The sequence below is a fragment of the Myxine glutinosa genome, chromosome 3 (assembly GCF_964187855.1).
Source record: "Myxine glutinosa chromosome 3, kmMyxGlut1.1, whole genome shotgun sequence".
Taxonomy (NCBI): domain Eukaryota; kingdom Metazoa; phylum Chordata; class Myxini; order Myxiniformes; family Myxinidae; genus Myxine; species Myxine glutinosa.
The window spans coordinates 27,053,889-27,069,215 of record NC_136263.1 but is presented as its reverse complement, the minus strand read 5'-3'; the positions used below and the strand labels follow the sequence as shown (position 1 = coordinate 27,069,215).

The 15,327-nt window shown below is 41.8% G+C and overlaps 1 protein-coding gene across 2 annotated transcripts in view; it reads right to left on the bottom strand.

Moving 5' to 3' along the window:
• Window positions 1-15,327, bottom strand: part of FUOM (fucose mutarotase) — a 213,538-nt gene that overhangs the window by 114,313 nt on the left and 83,898 nt on the right. For both annotated transcript variants that reach the window (XM_078773786.1, XM_078773785.1), the window contains exon 2: window positions 9,361-9,431. Coding sequence is in view for 1 of the 2 variants with exons in the window: in XM_078773785.1 (XP_078629911.1) it covers window positions 9,361-9,431 (71 nt within the window). In the remaining variant the exon portion in view is untranslated. The remainder of the gene's footprint in view (window positions 1-9,360; window positions 9,432-15,327) is intronic.

Here is a 15,327-nt window from a genome sequence, read left to right as displayed (position 1 = left end):
GAGTAAATTGTGTTTTCACCATCAAAGAGGAACTTGCCATAATGTTGTGGGGAGCGGAAGGAGGAAGGTTAGGAAACGCTCTCCTGCTGGTCTGGAGTAGCGAATGCATGGTGAGAAGGTCAATAAGAGGAAGTGAGTGAATTTCGTGAAAAACTCACATTTGGGGCCCCAAAAAATGCACAACACGAAATTAGTAATACAACCGTGATGTACAATTCTCTCTGAATAACAAAAGATAATACATGAGCTCATGTACAGAAACTACTCATGCACAAAATACGCAAATAAATACAAAATATTTGCAAAGAAATTGGAAGGTCTGTCAACCAATGATAAAAGTTTTATAAAAACAGATGAACACTATAACACTAAATGCATTGCCAGAAATGAAGCCAAACATGAGAATGCCCCCTCCACCCCAAGACAATATCATGGAAACATCAGAATGCCTCCCTAAACACAAAACAATATCATGACAACATCAGAATGCCCCCTTTACCCCAAGACAATATCAGGAAAACATCAGAATTCCCCCTAAACACAAAAAAAATATCAGGAAAACATCAGAATTCCCCCTTTACCCAGAGAAAATATCATGAAAACATAAGAATTTCCCCTTTACCCCAAGACAATACCATTAAAACATCAGAATTCCCCCTTTACCCCAAGACAACATCATGAAAACATCAGAATTCCCTCTTTACCCAGAGAAAATATCATGAAAACATAAGAATTTCCCCTTTACCCCAAGACAATACCATTAAAACATCAGAATTCCCCCTTTACCCCAAGACAACATCATGAAAACATCAGAATTCCCCTTTACCCCAAGACAATACCATTAAAACATCAGAATTCCCACTTTACCCCAAGACAATATCATGAAAACATCAGATTGCCCTCTTCGACCCAAGACAATATCATGAAAACAATAAAATGCCCCTTTCACTCCAAGACAATACCATGAAAACATCAGATTGCCCTCTTCGACCCAAGACAATATCATGAAAACAATAAAATGCCCCTTTCACTCCAAGACAATACCATGAAAACATCAGATTGCCCTCTTCGACCCAAGACAATATCATGAAAACAACAAAATGCCCCCTTTACCTGTGAAAATATAATGAAAACATCAGAATTCCCCCTTCACCCCAAGACAATATCATGAAAACATCAGATTGCCATCTTTCACCAAAGACAATATCATGAAAACATTAGAATTGCCTCTTCACCCCAAGACAATATCATGAAAACATCAGATTGCCCTCTTCGACCCAAGACAATATCATGAAAACATCAGAATGCCCTCTTCACCCAAGACAATATCATCAAAACATCAGAATGCCCCCTTTGCCCAAGACAATATCATGAAAACATCAGATTGCCCTCTTCGACCCAAGACAATATCATGAAAACATCAGATTGCCCTCTTCAACCCAAGACAATATCATGAAAGCATCAGAATGCCCCATTCACCCCAAGACAATATCATGAAAACATCAGAATTCCCCTTTATTCCCACACAACATCGTGATGAAAACCAGACTTGGACAGATAGCCGGTCGGTGTTTACTCCGAGGTCTTCAAGCCGAAAATCTTGGTGGTACTGTTGTTGGCGCGCGCGGGACAGAATGGGGCAATGTGTTTACCTACACAGAGCAAATCATGGGGTTTTATCTGAAACTCACAAAACGAATAAACAACACAACAAATGAACTGTACAAGAATGAATTTAATGAAATAAAGCACGGCAATAAAATGAATGTTGAGGTCAACTAAATCCTACTTTGAGACATCTCCACTCAGACACGAAAACAGACAAGGGGAGTGATAATGAAAACAAAATGTTTTAAAGCCGGCCGGCACTCAGCTTTGCTACAACGACATCGCCGAATGGAGTCGGCAGCACCAGACGGCCCAAAGTCGCTCGCGCAGGAAATGCACAAGATGGCGCGAAGTTTCTCTCCACTTCACGACGAACGTGAGGCGGGGTTCGTGCGGTCAGTCCTCTTTCGCTCTTGTCTCCCTCCAAAATGTGACGTGGCTCCAGCTCCCCCCAAAAACACCACCATCAAACAACACCCCTGGCTCCAATGTTGCAAGGTTCTCTGAGCTCCGAACAGTTCTCTGCACGAGCGCACATGACACAAGCGACCGCCCGCCACGAGAGAGAGCTTGCGTGGTGCTTCTTCTTCCCCTGCTCGAACCTTCTCACTCTGACGTCACCCTGACCAATCGCTATGTTCCACTGAATCGCCCCATCGTCGGGCTCGACCAATTATGAACTTCGGGGAGTGGCCTTTTTCCTTGCTCGATTGGTGGGTGGGGTTAATTTTCTATCGAGAGTGTTCGGCTCTGCTCGGGAATGTTCGGGTTTCTGTCAGCGGTTGTCAGTTGGTGTTGTTATTGTTGGTTAAAGTTGTGGGTTTTTATGGCCGGCTTGTTATAATTGTAAAAACACATATAGTCAGGCAGCTAACAAATGGGTGTGGACGTTCTGGACAAAAGCGCTACATTTTCCCCACATGCTACCCATAGCTTTAGCTTTCCATTTTTGGTAGGAACCACATCCTCCGAATACATTATGGCAGCCATCTTGGATTTTCAAAATGGCCACCATGTAAAAACTTATATCGATCAATATCTCAGCTTCTAAGCCACTTAGGATCATACCAAGAAGAATCACCAGTTGCCAGACAGCTTCACCACAGTACCATCTGGCTTTGAAGACAGCAAAAGTGTCAGTCCCACAACTGTCAAATGCATCAGAACCAAAAGACAGACAACTGGTAGGTGCACAATTGAAGGAGAAGAGCTGGCTGGAGCATGCTAGACAACAGATGGAGAAAGATGAAGTTGAAAGTCGGCATGGGATGCTTGGAACTGCTATCACCATGTGACATGTGCCTTTACCTACATGGCACTTTATCCTTACACAGAAGTAGAGGTTGGTGCTCAACATTTCCAGCTGCTGGAACACTTCACTGTTATCCTGTATGATAAGACCACTGACCTGAAACATGTGGAAGTAGCAAGAAAGGAGCTGTTTTGACAGAAGGGGAAGACAATGGAGAGGCTTCCCCCAACACAGGATGCACTATTGCAGCACAGAAAGCGAGTTACATATCAGGCAGGAATATGGTGCACCAGTGAGAAGATTGAACAACATGCACCTACTCCAGAAGGTTGGGGCTGGACTCTCGATGAGGACAGCAATTCATGGGTTCCTGTGTGGAACATGTTACCTGTGGTCGTCCAAGGCCTGCAGTGAACTAGTCAAATATAGCTGCAAGATTCAAAGTGGATGTGGCGCTAGGTGCGCATGCAGAAAGGCACGTTGGAAGTTCACTGAACTCTGCAGTTGTCACTGTGAGAAGTAGGCTGGGAATAAAATGCATGTGCAGTGGTGTGTCATGCCAATATACCATCACATTTACAGTTGATATAATTAGTCCTTGCAGTATTTTCAGTGACTCTGGTACATCAACAGTATTCCGGTTTTTTTGTTTTTTTTTCAAGTTTCATGTTCAGTTTCTTTTTTGTGTTAATAAAAATCGTCTGTTGCTTTTCTAAATGGTATAGTTGTATTCTTTCACCCAGAAAATGTATGTTTAGACACCAAGATTGTGATCCTAAGTGGCTTAGAAGCTGAGACTATAGGTTTTTACATGGTGGCCATCTTGAAAATCCAAGGTGGCCGCCATAATGCATACAGAGGAAGTGGTTCCTATCAAAAATGGAAAGTTAAGGTAATGGATAACATGTGGGATAAAATTGGTGCTTATATCGTTTTTTGGCTTATATACTTTTTGAGATATTCTGATATATATCGTTTTTGGCCCTACCTCCCAATGGTGAAGAATCAATTTAAAAATTAAATAATTCTCATATCCGAATCCATAAACAGATCTTCACCGAAATCGAATCGAATCAACCTTATCACATACCCAACCTGTCCACCAAGTTTAGTCCAAATCAGTCGACAACTTTTTGAGATATCCCGCTATGTATCGTTTTTGGCCCCATCTTCCAATGGTGAAGAATCACTTAAAATATTCTACTAGCCGGATCCGAATCCGGATCTTCACCAAAATCTAATCATTTCGTGCTTGTCCCATACGCTAAATCTCTGCCAAATTTCGTCCGAATCCGTCAACAACTTTTTGAGATATTTTGTTCACAGACAAACGGACAGACAAACAGGCAGACAGGGGTGAAAACATAACCTCCATCCCACCTTTGGTGGCAGAGGTAATGAATATCAGATTGCCCTCCTTCACCCTTAGACAAGATTTTATGAATATCAAAATTCCCCCTTCACCCTTAGACAAGATTTTATAAACATCAGAATGCCCTCCTTCATCCTTAGACGAAATCATACAAATATAAGATTGCCCCCCTTCACCCTCTGACAAGATCATATAAATATCAGATTTTCCCCTTTCACTCCCCGACAAGATCATATAAATACCATATTGCCCCCTTTAATCCCCAGACAAGACCATATAAATATCAAACTGCCCCACTTCATCCCCAAACAAGATCATATAAATATCAGATTTCCCCCTTCACCCTTAGACAAGGTTATATAAATATCAGATTTCCCCGTCACTCTTAGACAAGATATATAAATATCAGATTGTCCCCCTTAACTCTTAGACAAGATTATATAAATATCAGATTGCCCCCCTTCACTCTCAGACAAGATTATATAAATATCAGATTACCCCCCTTCACCGTTAGACAAGATTATATAAATATCGATTGCTCCACCCTTAGACAAGTTTATATAAATATCAAATTGCTCCCTTCACCCTTAGACAAGTTTATATAAATATCAGATTGCTCCCTTCACCCTTAGACAAATTTATATAAATACTAGCGGGGTCACCCGTGGGAATCCCACAGGCATGGATGTGTGTGACATTTCGACATATTGAGTTAGATGCTGTACATTCATTTTTACAAAATGGTTACTGGCAAGTCATCAGATCCAGAAATGGTGTAATGAACACAATTTATTTATTTCACATAATATGTGACCCCTCACTCCTCTCCAGCTGACACTCTCCTGTCTCCACCTGACACTCTCCTCTCTCCACCTAGCACTCCTCTCCTCTCCAATCCCTCACATTCCTCTCCTTTCCAATCCCTCACACTCCTCTCCTCTCCAATCCCTCACACACCTCTCCAATCGCGCCTCACACTCCTCTCCAATCGTGCCTCACACTCCTCTCCAATCGCCCCTCACACTCCTCTCCAATCGCGCCTCACACTCCCCTCCAATCACTCCTCTCCAATCGCACCTCACACCCCTCTCCAATCGCGCCTCACACTCCTCTCCAATCGCACCTCACACTCCTCTCCAATCGCGCCTCACACTCCTCTCCAATCATGCCTCACACACCTCTCCAATCGCGCCTCACACTCCTCTCCAATTGTGCCTCACACTCCTCTCCAATCGCGCCTCACACTCCTCTCCTATCGTGCCTCACACTCCCCTCCAATCGCTCCTCACTCTCCTCTCCAATCGCTCCTCACTCGCCTCTCCAATCGCTCCTCACTCGCCTCTCCAATCGCTCCTCACTCGCCTCTCCAATCGCTCCTCACTCGCCTCTCCAATCGCTCCTCACTCGCCTCTCCAATTGCTTCTCACTTGCCTCTCCAATCGCTCCTCACACCCCTCTCCAATCGCGCCTCACACTCCTCTCCAATCGCACCTCACACTCCTCTCCAATCGCACCTCACACTCCTCTCCAATCGCGCCTCACACTCCTCTCCAATCGCGCCTCACACTCCTCTCCAATCGTGCCTCACACACCTCTCCAATCGCGCCTCACACTCCTCTCCAATCGTGCCTCACACTCCTCTCCAATCGCGCCTCACACTCCTCTCCAATAGTGCCTCACACTCCCCTCCAATCGCTCCTCACTCTCCTCTCCATTCGCTCCTCACTCGCCTCTCCAATCGCTCCTCACTCTCCTCTCCAATCGCTCCTCACTCGCCTCTCCAATCGCTCCTCACTCGCCTCTCCAATCGCTCCTCACTCGCCTCTCCAATCGCTCCTCACTCGCCTCTCCAATCGCTCCTCACTCGCCTCTCCAATCGCTTCTCACTTGCCTCTCCAATCGCTCCTCACTTGCCTCTCCAATCGGCTTTCCCCATCTCGTTTCTCTCGTTTTTCTCCCGTCTCGTTCTTTTTCTTGCTCCAAATCGGCCCGTCTCGCCCGTCGGCCCGTCGGAATCGGAAATCGGCCCGTCTTGCTTTCTTGCTTGCGCGTAAATAAATTGTGTTCATTACACCATTTCTGGATCTGATGACTTGCCAGTAACCATTTTGTAAAAATGAATGTGCAGCATCTAACTCAATATGTCGAAATGTCACACACATCCATGCCCGTGGGATTCCCATGGGTGACCCCGCAAGTTTGCATTGACGTTCGTCGATGGACTCGTTCGCCCGTCTCATTCGTTTTCTTGCTGCATCCTGTTCAAGTCTGCGTTCTTCATCGATCGTCTCATTCATTTTGGAAATAGAAGTTTCCACACACCGCATGAATTGTCACGATCCTCAAGAGGAAGTGTCTCGTAATCATCAAATGATAAATGGCAAGTAAATTATATTGTGGAAAATTAAAGATTTCAAATAAACCTATTTAAAGTGTATGCGCACATAACTAATTTTAAAAAACGAAGAAATATCTCTCGGTAATTTCCTGAAACATATTTTACTTCCGGATAATAATGTTGAATGAAATAAAAACGAAGAAATATATGTCGGCATCATTGTTGACGTTTTTGTGACGACTGTCATCAAACGAAAAAGTAATATATCTTAACGGAAAAGCAAAAGCGAATTTTTAATATATATCGACACGTTGCCGTCGGTGTCATGTTGGGCGGTGTATGATACACCATGACGCGATTTTAAAAAATATATCTCTGCATTTTCCCGCGTGTGTGGAATGTTCTCAATTATTGCTGACACCGAGTCTGAAACCATCGATAAAAATGAAATCATATGGTGAGTTAGATTGGAGATAAAGGCGTGAGAGAGACTCAATGGCCTTGAAGTTACAGGCGTTTGAGAATTCATTTCGTTCTATAAACGGCAACTTTCATCGGATTTTCTTCCCGGTTTTTTTCAACCGAGTCTAAAACTATGTTAGCGACTGTGAAAAATGAAATGATATATCGAATTTGATTTGAAATAAAACTGGGAGAGAGAGCAAGACACCACAGGCCTCAAAGGCCAAAGCTATGCGAGTTAATAAAATGGTGGATATTTGTTTGTAATTATATGAAGCCTCTCCCAGAATGGGTGGAGCTATGGGTGGAGCTACTCTGCAAACCGAGTAAGCCACACCCCGGACAGACACCCAACAGATAGACAGACAGACAGACAGACAGAATCATCTACGGCTATTATAATATAGATCAGATTGCTCCCTTCACCCTTAGACAAGTTTATATAAATATCAGATTGCTCCCTTCACCCTTAGACAAGTTTATATAAATATCAGATTTCTCCCTTCACCCTTAGACAAGTTTATATAAATATCAGATTGCTCCCTTCACCCTTAGACAAGTTTATATAAATATCAGATTGCTCCCTTCACCCTTAAACAAGTTTATATAAATATCAGATTTCTCCCTTCACCCTTAGACAAGTTTATGTAAATATCAGATTGCTCCCTTCATCCTTAGACAAGTTTATATAAATATCAGATTGCTCCCTTCACCCTTAGACAAGTTTATATAAATATAAGATTGCTCCCTTCACCCTTAGACAAGTTTATATATAAATATCAGATTGCTCCCTTCACCCTTAGACAAGTTTATATAAATATCAGATTGCTCCCTTCACCCTTAGACAAGTTTATATAAATATCAGATTGCTCCCTTCACCCTTAGACAAGTTTATATAAATATCAGATTTCTCCCTTCACCCTTAGACAAGTTTATATAAATATCAGATTGCTCCCTTCACCCTTAGACAAGTTTATATAAATATCAGATTGCTCCCTTCACCCTTAGACAAGTTTATGTAAATATCAGATTGCTCCCTTCACCCTTAGACAAGTTTATATAAATATCAGATTGCTCCCTTCACCCTTAGACAAGTTTATATAAATATCAGATTGCTCCCTTCACCCTTAGACAAGTTTATATAAATATCAGATTGCTCCCTTCACCCTTAGACAAGTTTATATAAATATCAGATTGCTCCCTTCACCCTTAGACAAGTTTATATAAATATCAGATTGCTCCCTTCACCCTTAGACAAGTTTATATAAATATCAGATTGCTCCCTTCACCCTTAGACAAGTTTATATAAATATCAGATTTCTCCCTTCACCCTTAGACAAGTTTATATAAATATCAGATTGCTCCCTTCACCCTTAGACAAGTTTATATAAATATCAGATTGCTCCCTTCACCCTTAGACAAGTTTATGTAAATATCAGATTGCTCCCTTCACCCTTAGACAAGTTTATATAAATATCAGATTGCTCCCTTCACCCTTAGACAAGTTTATATAAATATCAGATTGCTCCCTTCACCCTTAGACAAGTTTATATAAATATCAGATTGCTCCCTTCACCCTTAGACAAGTTTATATAAATATCAGATTGCTCCCTTCACCCTTAGACAAGTTTATATAAATATCAGATTGCTCCACCCTTAGACAAGTTTATATAAATATCAGATTGCTCCACCCTTAGACAAGTTTATATAAATATCAGATTGCTCCACCCTTAGACAAGGTAATATAAATATCAGATTGCTCCACCCTTAGACAAGGTAATATAAATATAAATTTGCCTGACATCACCTTCACCTGAGGTCATATTTGAGAAGTCAAATGTTTTTGAAAGCTTCTTTCATTCATTATGATTGTTGACATTCCTGTACCTGCAATGATTTGTTCGTGAAGGTGAGTGAGGCATGGGTTTGTCAATGAATTCAATGTAAATTGAAGGTTACTTTGTAAGTGTTGCCATTTTTAGGCTCACAAAATGGGTTTCCATTTTAAACCAGCAACATTATTGTGTTCCGTTGAACAACAGACCGAGTGGAAACCATTTGTCGCAAGTCAGACGTGAGTATATTAATGTCCCATGCAACTGTCTATACAGACTAATGCTGCAGCAGGTACCCTGACAATGTCTACCTCACACATTGGAAATATATATGATTTGTGGTTCATATAGAGTCCTCTCGATGGATGATGATACCGGGCATTCATCAAAATGACGGTTGTTTTATAAGGGGGACATTTTAAGCAACAATTTAAATCATGCAGCCATGCAGGTGAAATGTTATTGCTTTTAGAATATTAGAAAAATACTTTACCGGAATGTCCAGGAATGTGTCAGGAGAAAAAAGTTCCAAAACAGCTTCAAAAAGTTTTGGGATACCATGACCTGTCAAGAAAGAATATATTATACACCAGGGCATTTAAACAATGAATTCACACAGAAAATATCATTACATGAGAATAACTTATCAAACAAAGCATCCCAAATGTAAAAGCCCATAAATCCAATCACATTGGGATGCCAGTTTGAGGCCTTGCTGCTATATCACATGCTTGTATACTCGACAATCTACTTGAAAAAACATCATTTCAACGAAGGAATTCAAACACATTTCAGGAGCTCCACCAGTTCATTACAAAACGACAAGGACATCAAGCTCCACCATTTCATTACAAAACGACAGGGACATAAAGCTCTACATGTTTATTACAAAACGACAAGGCCATCAAGCTCTACCGGTTTATTACAAAACGAAAAGGATATCAAGCTCCACTGATCCATTACAAAGTGACAAGGACATCAAGCTCTACTGATCCATTACAAAGCGACAAGGCCATAAAGCTCTACCGGTTTATTACAAAGCGACAAAGACATCAAGCTCTTTCGGTTTATTACAAAGCGACAAGGCCATCAAGCTCTATCGGTTTATTCCAAAGCGACAAGGCCATCAAGCTCTACCGGTTTATTCCAAAGCGACAAGGACATCAAGCTCTACGGGTTTATTACAAAGCGACAAGGACATCAAGCTCTACCGGTTTATTCCAAAGCGACAAGGACATCAAGCTCTACGGGTTTATTACAAAGCGACAAGGACATAAAGCTCTACCGGTTTATTCCAAAGCGACAAGGACATCAAGCTCTACCGGTTTATTCCAAAGCGACAAGGCCATCAAGCTCTACCGGTTTATTCCAAAGCGACAAGGCCATCAAGCTCTACTGGTTTATTACAAAGCGACAAGGACATCAAGCTCTACTGGTTTATTACAAAGCGACAAGGCCATCAAGCTCTACTGGTTTATTCCAAAGCAACAAGGACATCAAGCTCTCGTGGTTTATTCCAAAGCAACAAGGACATCAAGCTCTACCAGTTCATTACAAAGCGACAAGGACATCAAGCTCCACCGGTTTATTCCAAAGCGACAAGGACATCAAGCTCTACCGGTTTATTCCAAAGCGACAAGGCCATCAAGCTCTACTGGTTTATTACAAAGCGACAAGGACATCAAGCTCTACCGGTTTATTACAAAGCGACAAAGACATCAAGCTCTATCGGTTTATTACAAAGCGACAAGGCCATCAAGCTCTACCGGTTTATTCCAAAGCGACAAGGCCATCAAGCTCTACCGGTTTATTCCAAAGCGACAAGGACATCAAGCTCTACCGGTTTATTCCAAAGCGACAAGGACATCAAGCTCTACCGGTTTATTCCAAAGCGACAAGGACATCAAGCTCTACCGGTTTATTCCAAAGCGACAAGGACATCAAGCTCCACCGGTTTATTACAAAGCGACAAGGCTATCAAGCTCACCCTGTTTATTACAAAGCGACAAGGACATCAAGCTCTACCGGTTTATTACAAAGCGACAAGGACATCAAGCTCTACCGGTTTATTCCAAAGCGACAAGGACATCAAGCTCTACCGGTTTATTCCAAAGCGACAAGGACATCAAGCTCCACTGGTTTATTACAAAGCGACAAGGACATCAAGCTCACCCTGTTTATTACAAAGCGACAAGGACATCAAGCTCTACCGGTTTATTACAAAGCGACAAGGACATCAAGCTCTACCGGTTTATTACAAAATGACAGGGACATCAAGCTCAACCGGTTAATTACAAAGCGACAAGGACATCAAGCTTGACCAGTTCATTACAAAGTGACAAGGACACCAAGCTCTACCGGTTTATTACAAAGCGACAAGGACATCAAGCTCACCCTGTTTATTACAAAGCGACAAGGACATCAAGCTCTATAGATTTATTACAAAGCGACAAGGACATCAAGCTCTACCGGTTTATTACAAAATGACAGGGACATCAAGCTCAACCGGTTTATTACAAAGCGACAAGGACATCAAGCTCGACCGAATTATTACAAAGCGACAAGGACATCAAGCTCTACCGGTTTATTCCAAAGAGACAAGGCCATCAAGCTCCACCGCTTTATTCCAAAGCGACAAGGACATCAAGCTATACTGGTTTATTACAAAGCGACAAGGCTATCAAGCGCTACCGGTTTATTACAAAGCGACAAAGACATCAAGCTCTACCGGTTTATTACAAAGCGACAAAGACATCAAGCTCTACCGGTTTATTATAAAGCGACAAGGACAACAAGCTCTACCGGTTTATTACAAAGCGACAAGGACATCAAGCTCTACCGGTTTATTACAAAGCGACAAAGACATCAAGCTCTACCAGTTTATTACAAAGCGACAAGGACATCAAGCTCTACCGGTTTATTACAAAGCGACAAGGATATCAAGCTATACTGGTTTATTACAAAGCGACAAGGCTATCAAGCGCTACCGGTTTATTACAAAGCGACAAAGACATCAAGCTATACTGGTTTATAACAAAGCGACAAGGCTATCAAGCGCTACCGGTTTATTACAAAGCGACAAAGACATCAAGCTCTACCGGTTTATTATAAAGCGACAAGGACAACAAGCTCTACCGGTTTATTACAAAGCGACAAGGACATCAAGCTCTACCGGTTTATTACAAAGCGACAAAGACATCAAGCTCTACCAGTTTATTACAAAGCGACAAGGACATCAAGCTCTACCGGTTTATTACAAAGCGACAAGGATATCAAGCTCTACCGGTTTATTACAAAGCGACAAGGACATCAAGCTCTACCGGTTTATTACAAAGCGACAAGGACATCAAGCTCTACCGGTTTATTACAAAGCGACAAAGACATCAAGCTCTACCGGTTTATTACAAAGCGACAAGGACATCAAGCTCTACCGGTTTATTACAAAGCGACAAAGACATCAAGCTCTACCGGTTTATTACAAAGCGACAAAGACATCACGCTCTACCGGTTTATTACAAAGCGACAAGGACATCAAGCTCTACCGGTTTATTATAAAGCGACAAGGACATCAAGCTCTACCGATTTATTACAAAGCGACAAGGACATCAAGCTCTACCGTTTTATTACAAAGCGACAAGGCCATCAAGCTCCACCGGTTTATTCCAAAGCGACAAGGCCATAAAGCTCTACCAGTTTATTACAAAATGACAGGGACATCAAGCTCTACCAGTTTATTCCAAAGAGACAAGGACATCAAGCTCTCGTGGTTTGTTCCAAAGCGACAAGGACATCAAGCTCTACTGGTTTATTACAAAGTGACAAGGACATCAAGCTCTACCGGTTTATTCCAAAGCGACAAGGACATCAAGCTCTACCAGTTATTCCAAAGCGACAAGGCCAGAAAGCTCTACCCGTTTATTACAAAGCGACAAGGACATCAAGCTCTACCAGTTTATTACAAAATGACAGGGACATCAAGCTCTACCAGTTTATTCCAAAGAGACAAAGACATCAAGCTCTACTGGTTTATTACAAAATGACAAGGACATCAAACCCTACCGGTTTATTACAAAATGACAAGGACATCAAGTTCTACCGGTTTATTACAAAGCGACAAGGACATCAAGCTCAACTGGTTTATTACAAAGCGACAAGGACATCAAGCTCTACTGGTTTATTACAAAGCGACAAGGACATCAAGCTCTACTGGTTTATTACAAAGCGACAAGGACATCAAGCTCTACCGGTTTATTACAAAATGACAAGGACATCAAGCTCTACTGGTTTATTACAAAATGACAAGGACATCAAGCTCTACCAGTTCATTACAAAGTGACAAGGACATCAAGCTCTACCAGTTCATTACAAAATGACAAGGACATCAAGCTCTACCAGTTTATTACAAAGCGACAAGGACATCAAGCTCTACTGGTTTATTACAAAGCGACAAGGACATCAAGCTCTACCGGTTTATTACAAAATGACAAGGACATCGAGCTCTACCGGTTTATTACAAAATGACAAGGACATCAAGCTCTACTGGTTTATTACAAAGCGACAAGGACATCAAGCTCTACCGGTTTATTACAAAGCGACAAAAAAACAAGCTCTACCGGTTTATTACAAAGCGACAAGGACATCAAGCGCTACCGGTTTATTACAAAGCGACAAGGACATAAAGCTCTACAGATTTATTACAAAGCGACAAAGACATCAAGCTCTATCGGTTTATTACAAAGCGACAAGGCCATCAAGCTCTACCAGTTTATTACAAAGCGACAAGGACATGAAGCTCAACCTGTTCATTACAAAACGACAAGGCCATCAAGCTCGACTGGTTTATTACAAAGCGACAAGGACATCAAGCTTGACCAGTTCATTACAAAGTGACAAGGACACCAAGCTCTACCGGTTTATTACAAAGCGACAAGGACATCAAGCTCACCCTGTTTATTACAAAGCGACAAGGACATCAAGCTCTACCGGTTTATTACAAAGCGACAAGGACATCAAGCTCAACCGGTTTATTACAAAGCGACAAAGACATCAAGCTTGACCAGTTCATTACAAAGTGACAAGGACACCAAGCTCTACTGGTTCATTACAAAATGACAAGGACATCAAGCTCTAGCAGTTCATTACAAAATGACAAGGACATCAAGCTCTACTGGTTCATTACAAAATGACAAGGACATCAAGCTCTACCGGTTCATTACAAAATGACAAGGACATCCAGCTCTACCAGTTCATTACAAAATGACAAGGACATCAAGCTCTACCAGTTCATTACAAAATGACAAGGACATCAAGCTCTACCGGTTCATTACAAAATGACAAGGACATCCAGCTCTACCAGTTCATTACAAAATGACAAGGACATCAAGCTCTACTAGTTCATTACAAAATGACAAGGACATCAAGCTCTACCAGTTCATTACAAAATGACAAGGACATCAAGCTCTACCAGTTCATTACAAAATGACAAGGACATCAAGCTCTACCAGTTCATTACAAAATGACAAGGACATCAAGCTCTACCAGTTCATTACAAAATGACAAGGACATCAAGCTCTACCAGTTCATTACAAAATGACAAGGACATCAAGCTCTACCAGTTCATTACAAAATGACAAGGACATCAAGCTCTACCGGTTTATTACAAAGCGACAAGGACATCAAGCTCTACCAGTTCATTACAAAATGACAAGGACATCAAGCTCTACCGGTTCATTACAAAATGACAAGGACATCAAGCTCTACCGGTTTATTACAAAGCGACAAGGACATCAAGCTCTACCGGTTTATTACAAAGCGACAAGGACATCAAGCTCTACCAGTTCATTACAAAATGACAAGGATATCAAGCTCTACCAGTTCATTACAAAGTGACAGGGACATCAAGCTCAACCGGTTTATTACAAATTGACAAGGACATCAAGCTCTACCAGTTCATTACAAAGTGACAGGGACATCAAGCTCAACCGGTTTATTACAAAGTGACAAGGACATCAAGCTCTACCAGTTCATTACAAAGTGACAAGGACATCAAGCTCTACCAGTTCATTACAAAGTGACAAGGACATCAAGCTCTACTGGTTTATTACAAAATGACAAGGATATCAAGCTCTACCAGTTCATTACAAAATGACAAGGACATCAAGCTCTACTATTTCATTACAAAATGACAAGGACATCAAGCTCTACTGGTTTATTACAAAATGACAAGGACATCAAGCTCAAGTGTGGAGGGCAGTTACCTTCTGACAAACTCCAGTGACAATTGGAAATAAGTCAGGGATGGAACCACCACACCTCACAGCACTCTCAGTATCAGAGTATAGTTCAGAGATCAGATTGAGTGGCCTCCCACAAAGACTGAGAATCCTCCAGAGGGCATCCTGACTCACTGAACCACGCGCTTTGCGGAGATCAACATTGGCTGCCAGCATCCCCTGCTGAT